Source organism: Crassostrea angulata, chromosome 2 (assembly GCF_025612915.1).
Source record: "Crassostrea angulata isolate pt1a10 chromosome 2, ASM2561291v2, whole genome shotgun sequence".
Classification (NCBI taxonomy): Eukaryota; Metazoa; Mollusca; class Bivalvia; order Ostreida; family Ostreidae; genus Magallana; species Magallana angulata.
Window position 1 is genome coordinate 55,237,442 of NC_069112.1, and position 16,519 is coordinate 55,253,960.

General features: G+C 31.8%; 1 protein-coding gene across 1 annotated transcript; it reads right to left on the minus strand.

Annotated features, from left to right (window-relative positions):
* Positions 1 to 13,579: 13,579 nt before the first annotated feature.
* Positions 13,580 to 14,719, minus strand: LOC128171588 (uncharacterized). Its single transcript, XM_052837383.1, has one exon. The coding sequence runs from the start codon at positions 14,717 to 14,719 to the stop codon at positions 13,580 to 13,582; it is 1,140 nt and encodes a 379-aa protein (XP_052693343.1).
* Positions 14,720 to 16,519: the final 1,800 nt, after the last annotated feature.

The following is a 16,519-nucleotide window of genomic DNA, read 5'->3' on the forward strand; positions in this document are numbered from 1 at the left end:
ATTTATTTTGAAATACAAGTATAATAAATAGACGATAATTAAGCTTTTAAAGAAGAACAGACAGGAGGTAGCTTTGATATGGCAGATCTACTATCAAGCTTCAATTTCTTTAATCATCTGTAGTACACATGTGATTTACATCGCTGTTGCATCTACTCAAGTAAACCGAATTGATGAATTTTGCAGGAGGGGGGATCAAGACCCCTCCACCTCTAAATCTGCGCCTGTTCCTTAATGCAACATCACCCACATTTCCTTTTATTTTATTTTGGTGTTCTGGGTGTGTATGGCGACTTCATTTACAACGCCCCCATTGCCCCTATGTTAAAGGTAATTGTGGATGAAACATTAAAACACCAATATACATTGCAGCTATCCCATATGGGTTAATGCAGTTATCCCGTATGGAATGAATGCACATTGTGAAAATAAAAGAAATATAACAACAAAATTTTATGTCAACACATTTTAATGCAAAAAAACAGGGTACCACTATAGAAAATAACATAAATGGGAATATTTTAGAGATCATTCAATAATCCTTGTAGAAAGCTCCTAGCCCAATGCAATATGACAATAAACCTCATCAATCCAAAGTCCGCGGGGTTTCGAGAAAATTTCACCACATTCGGGCACATTTTTCGCGGATAAATTGATAAAGGAGTGGACTGTTTAATTACATCCCTTTCTGTTTCTATATTGATACGCAGTTGCCTCCGCAGCAGTAAAAATCGCAAATTCGGGGAAAACTTCACAATGCATGATTTGCACATATGGGGATCAGTCGACAGCCAATGTCGTTCTTTTCTTCGTATTCGTTGGTGCGAATCAATGTTCAACAACCGTTGTCAACGAGGTTTCAAATGTGGCTGGGTTCATTGTTAAAATAAATCACAAGTTCATCCGAAATAAATATGCAAGAAATCAAGATTAAAATCTACATTGTATTCAGTTCAGCGTGATCTATACTTTGACCGCAATCTGGTTACTATGCATTGTTGAATTCGAAGGTGGTTTAAGGCACAATGTCCGTTAAAATAATATGTATAGAGGTTTTCAAGTGTCACTTTGACCACAATCAATAAACTACAGCTAGTCGATCACGTGACAAACTTTTGCTCATTTTCTGAAAATGATGCAAGGTTGGTAACGCCGACATTGGGACCTTCAATGGGGTATTCTTATTTTGCGTTATGATTAACGATGTAAATTTAAAATACGAAGGCATCAAAAGAACCATTTAATAGATAAAGCACAGGTTAAAACAGATATTTCATACATAGTTTAACTGTCTTGTAATGTTGTGTAATTGATAATGTGTAATAGATATACCATATATTTCAACTTCTTTTGTTGTATGATGCTGTGTTAAGGATACCATGATTTTAGATTCACGACCCCTAGTAACCTCACTCGACTTCGTTTCGTGAGGTTAAATCAGGGGTCATGAACCAACCATTGTATAATTTACACAACACCACAAAACAAAAACAGTTAAACAATATAAGGTATATCTATTACAACGTTGTAGCAAAGTGCACCCCCTTCCCCACCACCACCCTGATTAGATTTGAATTATAACAAACTAAAACTATAAATGTTGAGAAAAAATAACATGCAATCAAATTTTTAAAGTTTTACTGTTTTTTTTACACATGAAAGCGGCAATGTGAAAAAATTGGCACCCTAATATCACTACATTTGATCGTACAGAATATGTATCCTTCTATATTGAAAAGAATGCCGAAAATCAGATTCATCATATTAAGTTACTCAGAAAAAGAAGTCTTTACTTTCACATTGATCTGCGAAACACACTGCATTATTACTAGTCTAATAATAACTGTCATTTACAAAGTTAATTACATTTGGTAATTAGAATAAAAGCACAGAATTTAAATAATTGCATCATACAAGTGGCTTAGAATTATGAGTTATTGAATAAAAAACAATAAGAAATCAACATTGTTTTTATAGTACAAGATCTGAACGTGAAATCCAGATACGGCTATGATATCTTAAAAAAATTAGAAGATGAATAGTCTTTATTTCAAGAACATAACTGAGAAAACAAAATTAAATCATTTTATTTCCTCATGTTATACCAGGAAATTGAAATACTGATACGTATATATACATGTAAAAGTTGGAAATTTTGAGCTTATAAAGAATTGAAAATGTACTAAGTTAGGAAGTAAATGTATCACGTACAATGGAAATGCACATCCTCTTTTTGTTACGAGTCGTGATTTTTCACAAATTTACAATGTTTTAAACATTGTCAAAATATTTAAAACTTATCAATACATAATCCAATTTTCATTAAAGGATGTCACTGCTGGTTGTTACAAATTTTGCAGATTATGTAACGAACGTCTTGTGTATGTATGTAATAACATGGCAAAGTACTGAAATACGATACTACATCTTTGGAAAATTAGCCATTGACATTAAATTACATCAAATGCACCGATAATTACATAATATCAATTATGTAGAAAATGTATTTATTTGCTTATATTAGTTTGCAAACTATTATCTGAGCTTTGAAGAATGTCTTCTAATTCTTGATAGCCTGCATTGTTTTCCACCACTTCATATTCAGCATTTGTAAATATGAAGTTGTTGTCAGGTAATATTTCTTTTTCTTTAGGTTTAATGTGCCGTTTGTTCATCCAGAGTCTGGGGAATCTGTACTGATAGACATTTCAAAATACATAAATAAATAATCGCAGTGTTGTCATGTGTTTAATTATATCAAGAGAAAAAACAAAGAAATCATGTGCAAATGCATCTTACCGAACCACAAATCCAATATTGATTGCAAAAGAGATAACAAACAACGCACCGAAGATGTACAGAAGATTTTTCATTTGGGAGCATGAGTTGGAGACACCTGATAGATTTTAAGCTTCAGCTGATAATAAATCACAATAAGGTACAACAATACCAACCTATCTAATATCTGACCTATTTCCTTATATGTTTAAAAAAAGAATACGACATTTAATCGACGTAATTTATCTTCTTTTTTTTTACTTTTGACATCAATTTCTAATCCTTAAAGCAGGATTACCAAAGCCAAGGTTTTATTGTGCTGTTCTTGTTTGTATAATTAATATACAGCAGGCTACAAAACGAATGTATCCTTTATAGAAACGGGTTTTGTACAAATATAAATTGGCAGAAATACGATAGCTATGTTAAAATACAAAACGGGTGTATGTCAGTAAGCCTTGTACATCAAAATATACCAACGTTATGATGGTACATGTATATATTTTTTCTTTCTTTACCGAGTGCATACATGTACATCTACTAGGATTGTAACAACCTTAGAGCAATACTTACTGGCTTTACATTGTATACATTGTAAATATCAGCACACCCAAGACACGTTCCATTCACAATGTCACAGTAGCCTTACCGACAGTTCTGGGGACACGTTAAAGCAGTCTTCACTTTACTATCTGGGTGGTGGGCAATCTTTTCCAATGAAATTGCAGAGCAAAGTCAAAAAAAAGATTACGTGCATCTAATTTACAGGTTTAAGCTGTGCTTAGATATGCACTTCTTAAGCAATGTTACATTGTATATATATAATGTTAAATTTGTAAATATTGTATCATTAGAAGTCCCTACTAAAATTAATATAATCGAATAATACGTCTATGGATAAAAAAAAAATTAATCAGAAATATAGGTGAGCCTACATGGAAATGTTACTGTTAAATTTAATTAATTTAACATTTTCAAGGAGGGTGAATTATGCCTTATTATGTATAGACTGTTGAAAAATATATTAATGGAAAAGTTCAGAAATAAAAAAAAAGAAAAGAGGGTAAAGTTTTATACTCGTGACTCGTGTTTAAATCGGAGACGTTGATAAATATCACAAAGGAGATTGTTGATAAAAACAATGAACATTGGAGAAAATGGCATACATTTATTAATATATGAATATGAATAAAACATGTACAAAGAATTCACCCAGCCAATATCCCTTGTTTAACCACGATGAAAAAGACCTGTTGCATGACATTATGTGTTATGTTTCAAATGTGTTTAAAGTGACTTTTTTCAACGATATATACATGAACATACCATTAGCGTAATATATCCGGATATCATTGATGTTGTAAACACTGTTTAGATTCACCCACCAGGTGGCACTTTTTTCTGTCTTTGAAAATGAGCATTGTTCATCACTGTAGTTTTGATCTGGCTTTATCCCATCTACAGCTTTGTTTGAACCAAAGTTGTAACGGAATAGACGTGGATATTACTCAAATGTTTCTTTATTGAGCGCTAAATTAAGAGATTGAGATTTTATATCCTCCAACATCTAGCTTTGTACTAAATTATCAACTGTTCTTACATGTGTAATGCCTTAGTCATAAATAAGGGTTTAAACAAAAGAAAATATTTTCCTTTCATCATTTTTTTGCATACTTTGGCCCAGAATTAAGTTGTAACCGAAGATCGATTATAACATACTTTAATATTAGTTTACAATAGTTTGTAGCGAATGTAGCCTTTTAAGAAAAAAAAGCTGATTTAAAGATCGATGGCTGACTTACAAAATTCAATGTCATTTTCAATGCTGCATGATTTTTGTGTGCACCATCATCTCTTATGGAATAAAGATATTTGTAATTATATATGATATAATTTGATCGCCATTAATTAGATGAGAAGCAATACATAGGTCCCAATTCTTTCTTTTTTTGTAAACAAAGCTGGTGCCTTGCTTTTTTACATATGTGATACGTCTACATCAGTAAACATTTCTTCAAATCTTTATTTGTTTCCTTTGTTAATGGTTTTTTTGTTGTTAATGCACTCTAATTTTCCCGTTTTATTTGAAAATAAGGATCGAGCTTTGTCGAATTTTAACAGGATTGAAAACAATCTATCTGCTTAGACCTACAAGTTTAATAAAAAATTTGTACAAACTCAATTTGTCCCTTTAGATGTTCAAAGACTAACATATAACGTTTATAATTGCACAGCGGTGAATATTAGTAAATAGTTTTTTTCTATTCAATAAAAGGAAAATACGTCCGATTCAACAGGAGAATTAAAGAAAATACACAATATTTATTTTTATTTAAATGGCGTGGTCATGTGATAGTCAAAGAAGTTGAATTTGGAAAGAAACCAGACTGGGCATGTTTCAATAAAACTATACTGACAGTCGTAATTGTCTTTTGAAAACATTTAAACGTTAGGCATTTGGCTAAAATTTGTCAGAAAAAAATGATAGACTATTGATGTATAGTAAATTTTAATGCAATAAATACTTTTCGATTGTCATATTTATTCAAATCTTGGTCAGCATAACGAAACACATTAAACCAAAAAAGACGGGCATACATCTTATTAAATTTTCAACTCTATGAATGCAACTCCCCCCCCCCCCCCAAAAAAAAAAGATGGATTACCGATACCCCTTGCCCTAAAATTATTAAAAACAACATATAAAACATTCATACATTGTAAATAGCATGTATACTCACCATAGGCAAAGCTTGATGAAAGACAAAAGTGAAGACAAAATATTGTCTTAACCACATTCTGACGACCGCTGAAAGCAGTAAAAATAATTCAACCAAAGCGTTTAACGTTTTAATACAAGCAAACATTTGTAAAAAAATCAAATAATGCTATTGTTGTGTATACTTTAGCATTTCCATTTGATTTTAATACAAAACTTTTTGCAATGTAATTTCTGATTTAATCAAATATTGATTTTGGCATTTCACATTTAAGATTGCCCATAATAAACATTGTTGCTTTTTACATTCTTATTATAGCAGAACTTGTTTTATATATACTAAAGTGATTTGTTATAATATCTTAATCTAGACTTAATTATCAAAATGTTTTTTTTCATCTTTATATTCCTGATGCATTTCTTAATATTTAAGATGTACAATACATTGTACCATCACTGTTTGTCAAATTGACTTTTTACGGAGAGGGCACAAATATACAGATTGACTGCCGTCCAATCCTTTTTATGTAATATTTTTACATAATAAAATATTGTTTAAATTAAATATGTAAGTATTATAAAAAAAATAATCGATACAAATTGGAACATAATTTGATGTATTAGCTACTATTTCGTGAATACCGAACATATTTTGCCTTTTAACGCAAAATTTACCGTCCGTTATTCAAGAGAACATTTCCAGATTCTTTGATATGATTCTGCTTAGATATGAAAACTCTTGTCAACTGTACTTAAATACAAAAAATTCATTTGCTCTCAAACACTTAAGTGCACAATTCAAGCAGATAATATCATCTAAGTACTTCCTTCAGGAATTCCTCCTTATCAAATGCATTATACAGAGACTGTCGTGGCTCTTTCATTTTGATTTGTGTCCCAATTGTGTAATTGAAGTATTGTGTGTATTTACCAAACTTAACTATTATTTCATAAAAAAGCACACATCAGCTTAAAGTTACTGATAATATACTGGTGTGTAAGTTAGAACAGACTGATGGACATTGTAACTTGTAAGGAGTAAATGAAAAAAATCATTATTATTCTTAAGAAAATAGAAAATACCTGACGGTCCGAAAGTTCAGACATAGAAATTACATAAGTAAAGACATTGTTAGAAAATACAAACAATTTAAAAAGAAAGAGAGATAAAAATTAAAATATAAAGAATGAACATGGACATACCAAAAGCAAGACCGTTGATATCATTAGGATAGTCATATAAAAAAACGAACTTACATTTCAATGTTCTTTTGAACTTTTATCATCACACCACTGCATGCGACTGCCGTTATACGAATCCAACAAAGACATTAATAGGTAGTTGTCGTGGTGTGATAGCGCAGCGCCGAGAACCAGTGCGCGCCAAAAAAGAAGGAGCTAAACCTACAGATTGATAAAAAAAATTTGGCAGTATCCTAATATGTTTTACGGTGCGACCGTTGGGGCGAGCGCAGCATGTGATCAAATAATGAATTATGATAAAAAATAAAAGTATCAACGTAACGTAAATGAATTTGAATGCAAAAAAAAAAATATATATACATGCCTTTTTTTTCTATTAAATTTATTTAAATATAATTTATCTCAGATACAATGTTGTTGAATAATAAAGATTTTAACATTATGTTTATTGCAGTTTATTTCCTCTTTTCTTGCAGCAGACATTTTTCTTAAACTTACATATTAAAAATTGACTTATCATAGAGTCCCCCCCCCCCCCCACTTAAAAAAAAAAATATAATTTACGACGTATAAAAAAATTTGCTGATCATATGAGAAAAACGGTTTTGAACCCCCCCCCCCCGGAGGATGTAATAAAATGAAAATAAAGATACCATTGAGCAGTTAAAGAGCTAAATGCATACTACGCACTCACCATTCCTCACCCGGATTAGAATTTCCCTGATTTTGAGAATTTCTTTTTCATTTTGCTTGTAAATATTTTTTGAATGATGCTGCCGCGCCCCCTTTTAAAAAATGTTCCTGGAAGTTACTGTAAATATATAGTGAATAAAATAAATGCATGTGAGCATTCATCCAAATGAGAGCAAGTTACAACTGTTTCCTATTAAAAAAAAGAGATGTCCCCATTCGTTAGATTTGCGAGTTTTTGAGAAGTTTTTGGTATTTATATTTCAGCAGATTTACACAATAACTATTTAGAGTAATTTCCCCTTATTGTGAAGTCGGTCAAGTGTCGTCTGTCTCTTTGAAAAAACTCTGAAAAAAAACTAAGTGAAATATACTGTTTTGTTTACTTAAAAAACATGATATTCTTGAAATTACACAATTTATCTGTTTCTCAAAAGTTTTACTTTGATTCTCGCGCGAAGGAATCAAGTCTAGTGAGATCGTCCGACATTGATTAATTGCATTGTGGGTCGAAATTTACTGACGCCGAAAAATTCTGTGGGATCAATGTGCAAGAAATCCATTGTGACGTCACTCAAAGGAACGACAACTCTGTTAGTCTTATGTAATGGTTTTATTTACTGTGCATGATGTACATAGTCTTTGATCTTGTTCTCGTGAGAGTGTGAAATGGGACACCATATTTACAGGGAATTACTGGGACGATTAAAACAAGGCATTACTGGTCCGATTTACTGACGCCAAAAAAATCCGTTGAATGAATGTGCAACTAGGCCTAGTCCGAATTTTCTATTCACACATGCCTTGCCGGTAGAGCTCGCTTCGCGCCGGCGCTGCGCGCCGGCGAGATGCGCTCGCTATAATGCTCTCTTATATGAATGGCTGACATTTAACTCGTTATTTAAGGTTCCTTGAAGTTTGATGAAACTATTTGAGTATTGCACAAGCTTTGGTTAGACCCAAGATATTTTTCACATGCAGGTTGTTGCATTAAATAGCTTTTTGTATGAAAATTTCTCACTTGAAGTTTTTGACAACAATTCATCCAATATATATCTTACAACTAATTCGTCAATTGTACATGTATAATCACAATTAGTAAACAATTAACAAATCGATGCCGTGGATTTGAAAACAAATATGAAGTCATCTTTTTCATTTCTAAATGAACTCTCTTTTATTTTGTCTTTTTACTCCTCAATACTCTGGTGTTAGTTGTTTCTTAATCACAATGAAATATGAGCTTCACATGTTTCGAGTATCGCATCTTCAATGAAGTGGCAAATAGCCACCAACCACTTAACTACAGAATTCATTAAATCCAGCTAACATCAGCTTAGAACTTTCTTTTTCTGAACGTTTATTATGCGAGAATATACATGTTAGGAACAACGGAGAGAGAAAAATTGAGAGCTAAATTAACTTTTCTAATTAAGGATAATGTCTACTAGCGTGATAATGAAGAGAAGCTTACTTTTCCTGAATGAATTATTAAATGCATGTAATCCTTTTGTGAAAGATATGATTATTTGTCATAATGATATTGGTTCTGGCTTATCAATACATTTACAACAACAACTTAACAATGTACATTTAGTAAATAGCACTATAATTATCAGAGTTTCAATTAACGCTCTGTTTTCCGTTTGGCGTGTAAGAGGCCTCTGGTAGATTTCCTATATCAATTGAAACAATTGCAACTTTTCAGGCCTATACGACTAGTGGAAAAATCCTAAAATGAAATACAAGGGCGTAAATGACAATTCAGCTTTTTTCTTAACAAAAATGAATTATAAGAATAGCCAGAAAGAAATGCAATTAATGAATGGACATTCTCGATCACGTGTTCACTATTCTTTAATCGTCCGAATCTTAACAAAACTTATTTTTAGTGTACTTTTGAACGACCCACATACCCCTGGATTGTCACATGAGATTAATGAGTAAATTAGTCAATGAAAAAAAACCGAAGGTTAAGAAAAACTAATTGATTTTTCCAAATAAAATTATCAATGAAAATCAAATGAAAGTTTCATTGAAGCATTTCATTGGCGTGTAAGAGGCCGCTGGTAGATTTCTTAAATCGATTGAAATAATTGCAACTTTTCAGGCCTATTCGACAAGTGGAAAGATCCTAAAATGTAATACAAGGTCGTAAATGACAATTCAGCTTTTTTCTTAACAAAAATGAATTATAAGAATAGCCAGAAAGAAATGCAATTAATGAATGGACATTCTCGATCACGTGTTCACTATTCGTCCGAATCTTAACACAACTTATTTTTAGTATACTTTTCAACGACCCACATACCCCTGGATTGTCACATGAGATTAATGAGTAAATTAATCAATGAAAAAAAACGAAGGTTAAGAAAAACTAATTGATTTTTCTAAATAAAATTATCAATGAAAATCAAATGAAAGTTTCATTGAAGCACGTGAATTAAAAACATTTGATTTGTTTATTGTTTAGGAGACACTGATCTCAGAGAGAGAGAGAGAGAAAGAGAGAGAGAGAGAGAGAGAGAGAGAGAGAGAGAGAGAGAGAATGAGAGAGGGTTCTAAATTGTTATACCTAATAGCTAGTATATTTTTAGATGGGGCTGTAGACTTTTGCTTTAAATTGACTAATCTTAACAATAGAAATGAAATATACTTCATTTTTATAAATTTATTTTACTTTTGATTTTATTGCTATAGTACTAGAATGCAGACAATAAGAGTTCGCGATTTTTTACCCCTGCAAATGTTGTTATTTAAATTTAGATCACATTATTTTATTAGACCCTTTCAGATTCGCAGTAAAAATAGGAGGGGGAATTTCCCCGTTGTCAAAGTCTATCTCCTAGAATAGAAAATCTAGGTACTTGTAGTCGCATATAAAATAGACGATCATTAATAGTTATTAAATCATATTTATAAGTTCTTATGTCTTTGTTGTGATATCACCACGAATCGATTTTGTAATGCATAGTCCCAAACTATTCATCAACTTTCCCCGTTGTCAAAGTCTATCTCCTAGAATAGAAATTCTAGGTACTTGTAGTCGCATATAAAATAGACGATCATTAATTGTTATTAAATCATATTTATAAGTTCTTATGTCTTTGTTGTGATATCACCACGAATCGATTTTGTAATGCATAGTCCCAAACTATTCATCAACGACTACTTTAATATTTAATCGTACAAAGAATCGCACAATCGTAAAAATAATGTAAATAATAAGGAAACATTCATAGAATATTTTAAGATGTCATAGATTATTAGATGCCCGATTATATTGTTCCTGGTGATACTCAAAAAATGATACCCTTATCCTGAATTAATCATTATCGTTTTCCATTGGTGGATAACAATATTTCAGTTAATACTTTTGGCAATAAGACAATCTGCTCTTACAATGGCTGCAGCTCTTTAACTCCCGGTCTGAAAACAAAATTTGGATGAAAGACCTGGTAGCTACAGTTCCGTACATGTCAAAAGGTTGCAATTTACGGTGCACAAACAACTGTGCTAGTTTATATAGATATGCAATATATCTTTCTGTTACATGTACTACAATTACACTTCATGTTTAAGGTTATATGGGACACCTGTCGATTCTAACATGGATAACATTTCATTATAATTGGTAAAATTTAACAAATCTTGAATTTAAAATTTTATAATATTTGACAAAAAATATGCTGATATTTTTTAGAACATAAAAAAGAACCGGGATTTGAGCTGATGGCTAACAGAATAGTAGTTTACGCTGTACAGAGCCCATTGTTAACCAATTAGATAGTAAATATTAAAAGAAAACACCTATACAATAATAATGTATTTCATTTTTAATTTCAGTAGGAAGTAGGTCACAATATGGAGGTGTCCCAAACCATCTTAAAGTCCATGTTGTCACCGAACAATCTACAACAGTGTATATTTTGCGCATGTGCAATGAAAAAAAAAACACATTAGAGAGTATCGAGCTCGAAGTTTATTTAAATATGTGTGTATGAATTTCAATTGTGGTTTTTTTTTAGGTAGTTTTAGCTCACTTGATACCAAGTGTTCAAAATTGTTCAAACCCCCAAACCCCAAAACAATTACTGGGGCTTACAAAAATATGTTAGTTACGTTGTTTTAAAAACAAATATATTTCATAACATGCATGATTGACAATATGAGTCAGGACTAAATTTGTGAGAGCTACCGATATGTACGAAGGCTTTTCGGAAATTATTGAAACATTTACTCTTATTGTCTAGGAAAAATAGATTATACAGAAAGTTGGCCCCGAAAAATTTTGTTAATGTTAATATTCTCAATGACACTATTTAGTGTCATCCCTGATAAGCAAAATAACTTGCCTATTTCAGTGTCCCGAGACAACTGCCAAAACAGAATAATAATATTAACTAGATACGATCTCGTTACGAGTAACGAGTAGGTCTTCCTTGCGATTTCTGTTTAAAATCATACCATGAATAATCGATACAATTTTCAGTTATTTATAATAGAGTTTACAAGTGCCTTGGCCCCTAAAAAAGGGGCCAGCCCCTTTTATTGATTTCTTTGAAAAGGTCTAAGGAATACTAACAGTTTTTGTTTTTACACCTATCTAGAATTGTTGATCATTTTTGAGATACAAATGATTGAATATTTTAGGGGCCTGCCCTCTAGATCCTTAATGGGGACGTAAATTCGTGTTTTGATAAGGGGAATCAATTTAAAGCATTAAATTCAAACATTTTCTCTTCTACAATGCTTAACAAAATATGTCTCCTTTTCAAGATATATTGCGTCAAAGTTTAAGTACTTTGGCCCCTAAAATTCCCTAATTACGTAATAAATGGGCGTGGCAATATTTTTTTCTGATAGATATTGTTACGATCAACAACTTTGCTTCTATAATGCATTACAACATTTTTATCGTTTTTCGGTTATTTGTAATAGAGTTTACAAGTGCCTTGGCCCCTAAAAAAGGGGGCCAGCCCCTTTTTCTTGATTTTGTTGGAGAGAAATTTTGATTATCTACTTCTTTTGTTATACTTAATTCTTAACAAAATATTAACTGATAAAAAAATACAGAACAAAACGTATAAAAATTTTGAACAATAATTCGTACCCAATTTTCGAGCCCAGGCGAGCTCCAAGAAATGGCGCCACTGGCGTAAAACAACATAATTGTGCACAATTACAAACTTTAGACTAAATATTCTGAAAATTTCATAGTCATATCTCTGATAGTTTCTGAGATCAGCTCTGCACAAAATAGGTCGTAAAATATACAAAATGGCCGATGAATCGGTACCGGAAGTGACGATAACAAAAATTTCAAAAAACATATAAAATTCAGATTACATCTCATCATCTGTGAAAAAAATGGTTTAAATCGGTCCAATAGTTTTTGAGAAATCGAGTGCACAAAATTTGGAAAAAAATTAAGAAGAAGAAACAGTACGAAAACAATAAGGTCTTCCGTTGGAAACGGAAGACCTTAATAAAAAACATCCAAAGATTAAGACGTCATTGTAAAGCGTTTCGTTGCCAGTTTATTATAAACACTTTTCAAACGCAATTCTTTGTCATTTTTTTTTATAATCATTTTCAAATCATGTTGAATGGTTATTTAGTTTAATTATACATTGAGCTTTTGTTCAGTGTTTATTTCAATTTGAAACAAAAATCCGCCACTTAGAAGGGGAATATAAATATGATGTCTTTAATCTTTCCGAGCAATTCTATAATATTATATATCATTTCAAAAATACCAAAGTAATATTTAGAAAAGAAACAAAAGGGTCATGGCTTGCATCACTCACTCGATAAGTATGACCATTACTGGCCCAAGTTACCAACTAGCTTTTGGTATTCAGAGAATCAAAAACAACGACAATCTTTCACTTAATTATTAATGGTTCCCTCCCTTGACTTAGTGATTTAATTGTTATTTAACATAGACTTTCTTCAGACTACATGCTTTTCCATATATAATTAAATATAACCTTGTATCTGTCCATAACAATTGTATTTTAGTCGCTTGATACGTTTAAATTTTAACAGACAATTATGGTAACGAACAGGCAATACTGATTAAAACAAGTAATGTAACTAATTTTGTCATGAAAAATTGAACAGCACACAACACAAACAAACGGACAACATGCAGGAAAATTATGGGTGAGACGAAATTATTAATTATTAAGAGATGTTTTGGCTTTGAGAGCTTTCGGTTTCATGTCGTAGGACTTTTGCAAAATCTTCTTTTACGACAAAGTGGTGTCTTCTTTTGTTGAATAGTCTTGTCATAATAACACCGAGAGTTGATTGGTCAAACCTGTGACAATCCGAAGGAATCCACCTTTTGGTGCAGTTTATATAAACTTCCGCATTCGGAAAGTCCATGCAACCATATTCAAGAGCACAGCCCACCCATGGCCGCATTATATAATTAAGTGTAAAGTATGTGCGGGAGATAATCACCATACCAGCTTGTATTTCAGGATAATTAAACATGCACTGATCCTCCTTAAAACGCTCAAAGAGCCGCTTTTGAGTTCTGACAGCAATTGAACCGGATCCCTCTAAAACCTGAATTCCGAGGCATTTCGCTTTAACAAAATATGCGTCTGTATTTTCTAATCTTACAGAAGTATCCAGCCACATCACAAAATCAAATTCTTGAAGCATCATTTGGATGATGATCGGTTTCCACGTATATCCAAGTACATTTTTCACGTGTTTAGGGAAGGTATTGAATGGGAATGCTCTAACCTTGCAATTGCACATTTGCCGCACCAGTTTTGAATTTTCTTTTGATAACCCTATGTCGTACACAAAGATCATTAACTGTGGGTGCTTTGTTTCTTGATATATTTTAAGACTGTTGATAAGTTGTATGAATTCTTGAAAATGATTATCAGACAGAGCCGTCACAAATATAGGAAGCAATTCTTTGCTCCTTCTTGGTGTTGATAGTTTAATGATTCCCTCTCTGTCTAATTGTAAGCATTTTAACAACTTATTTGAATCATTGAATAAATAGTTGTCTACTTTCTGCATATTTTTCCTTAACACTTTTTCAAAGTTTTTGTCAGAACCTTTGCATTCTTTTAAATCTTTAATGTTTTCATTGTTTTGTTCCTCATCATAATATATAAGATTAACATTCTCACATTGATCTGATGTGTCATCTCTCTGATTCAGCACGATAAATAAAGAATTGTTGTTCATGGGTTCTCGAAAGAGAGAGTATGCGACTCCAAGTATGTACACACCAACGCATACAGCTAAGAAAGAAGTAATAGTAAGCAGCTTTGGTTTAAAGGGGATTCTTTTCATGTTGCAATCTAAAAAATAAAAAAAAATAAAAAAAAATTTACAATGTAAATATTCTTTGTTTCATCCTTGCTGCCTTTTTAGAAAACTGATATTTCTAAAATCTACAGCGCAATATTTATTCTTTAATTATACTTCTTTCTTGTTTATTTTGGCTCTAAAAATTATAGGAAAATATGTTTACGGGAGAACAGCTTGAAATTCTAAACTGTTCAAAGCTCCAATATTATCACATTTCAGGATTATGTTTCTCAAAAGTTTAAAATGTCTATAAATATCTTCTTGAAGTCCTAATTGTTTTTTTTTTCAAATCAATACCAATGTTATAATAAAGATCGACATGTTGTCCATTCATGTTTTTTTCTTTGAGTAAGATTTGATTTGTCACCACCGTTAATGATCCAATGCCACTTAATGCCATGAATATAATTAGTGTTGCGATTGCAACGCCTACTACTATAAATCATTGCTATTACTGTTGCCATCTCAAACCGCTGATACTATATCGCCTTTTAATGATATATTTGTATCATTAGGCGACACAAATGCACAGCAACCCTTACGTTTGATGAAATCTGCACATATATACACAACCGCTAATTCTACAAACTCTTTTTTTTCATTAAGCGTTTGTTCCAATTTGTTAATGATACAAAGACAAACAATTGAATGCAAGTCTTTTATGAAATAAAGCCACTTCATTTCGCACAAAGTTGGTTTTTTAACACCTTGTAATAATTGTTGTTTTTGTACGTGATAAAGATTTACAAATAACCTCTATTGTACATGTTACATTAATCTATAAAAAAGTGAAATATGTTGTACGTGTGTCTACATAAACATCGTAAAACCAACATTACCTGCTGTTTGAAGTAATGGTTGTTTTCTGCTCCCTCAGGTTTTTCCAATTGAAATATAATAAAATGTATTTAAGTCACAGGGAATAAAAATCACTTTGCTGTAAGCGTCAATTCATTATAAGCGTGTTCGCTATAACCGAGTTTTACTGTATTATTATTTTTTTTTTTTCAAAAGTCACAAAAGATTTCAGACATTCCTGTTTTGCTTCATGTGCACGAAGATTAGTCGCGTTTAGCAGTGGTATGCAGACAATATGAAACTGACAAATGCATTAATTGTTCGAAGCTAAAAACCCTCATAACTTTTTCAACGAAAAAAAAAACTTCCTGAAAGCTTAATTCATTTCTATATACATGTACGAGAACAAAGAAAAAAAAACCAAAAAACAAAAACGGAGTAATGAATAACTAGCAATTAAACTTCAAACAGCGGGAATGAATCTACTTCCCTGAAACAATTACGTATGTGTTTTGCCCCAAATGTCTAAAGGATAATTAAAGTTCGTGCGAATTAATGTTATTCTACTTAAAACAGGCAGGAGTGAGGACATTGACTAACACATTACACGTTCAATAAAAGATAATAATTTAAATCAACAGCTGTTAGCCACTAACATAATTTTGACGGATAATTAATCTAAATTATATATAATTCGCAAACAATAACAAACAGCTGTTTTCTAAGGATATGCGCAATAAGGCATTTTTTTCTCTTCATTTACATGTATCAATATCAAAGGGTATCTTCAATGGCTGTCATTTTTTTATATGACGGAGATCTGTGTTGAAAACATCATCCTGGAAATTTTACTGCGATCGCATAAGTACTTTTCATGATACGTGGAGAAAACCCAATGTCATACCTGAACGATTTTTGAATGAAGCCGATTTGGTGCGAAATGAAATCTGATGTCACGAGATTAACGCCGCTGTAAGAAAAAAC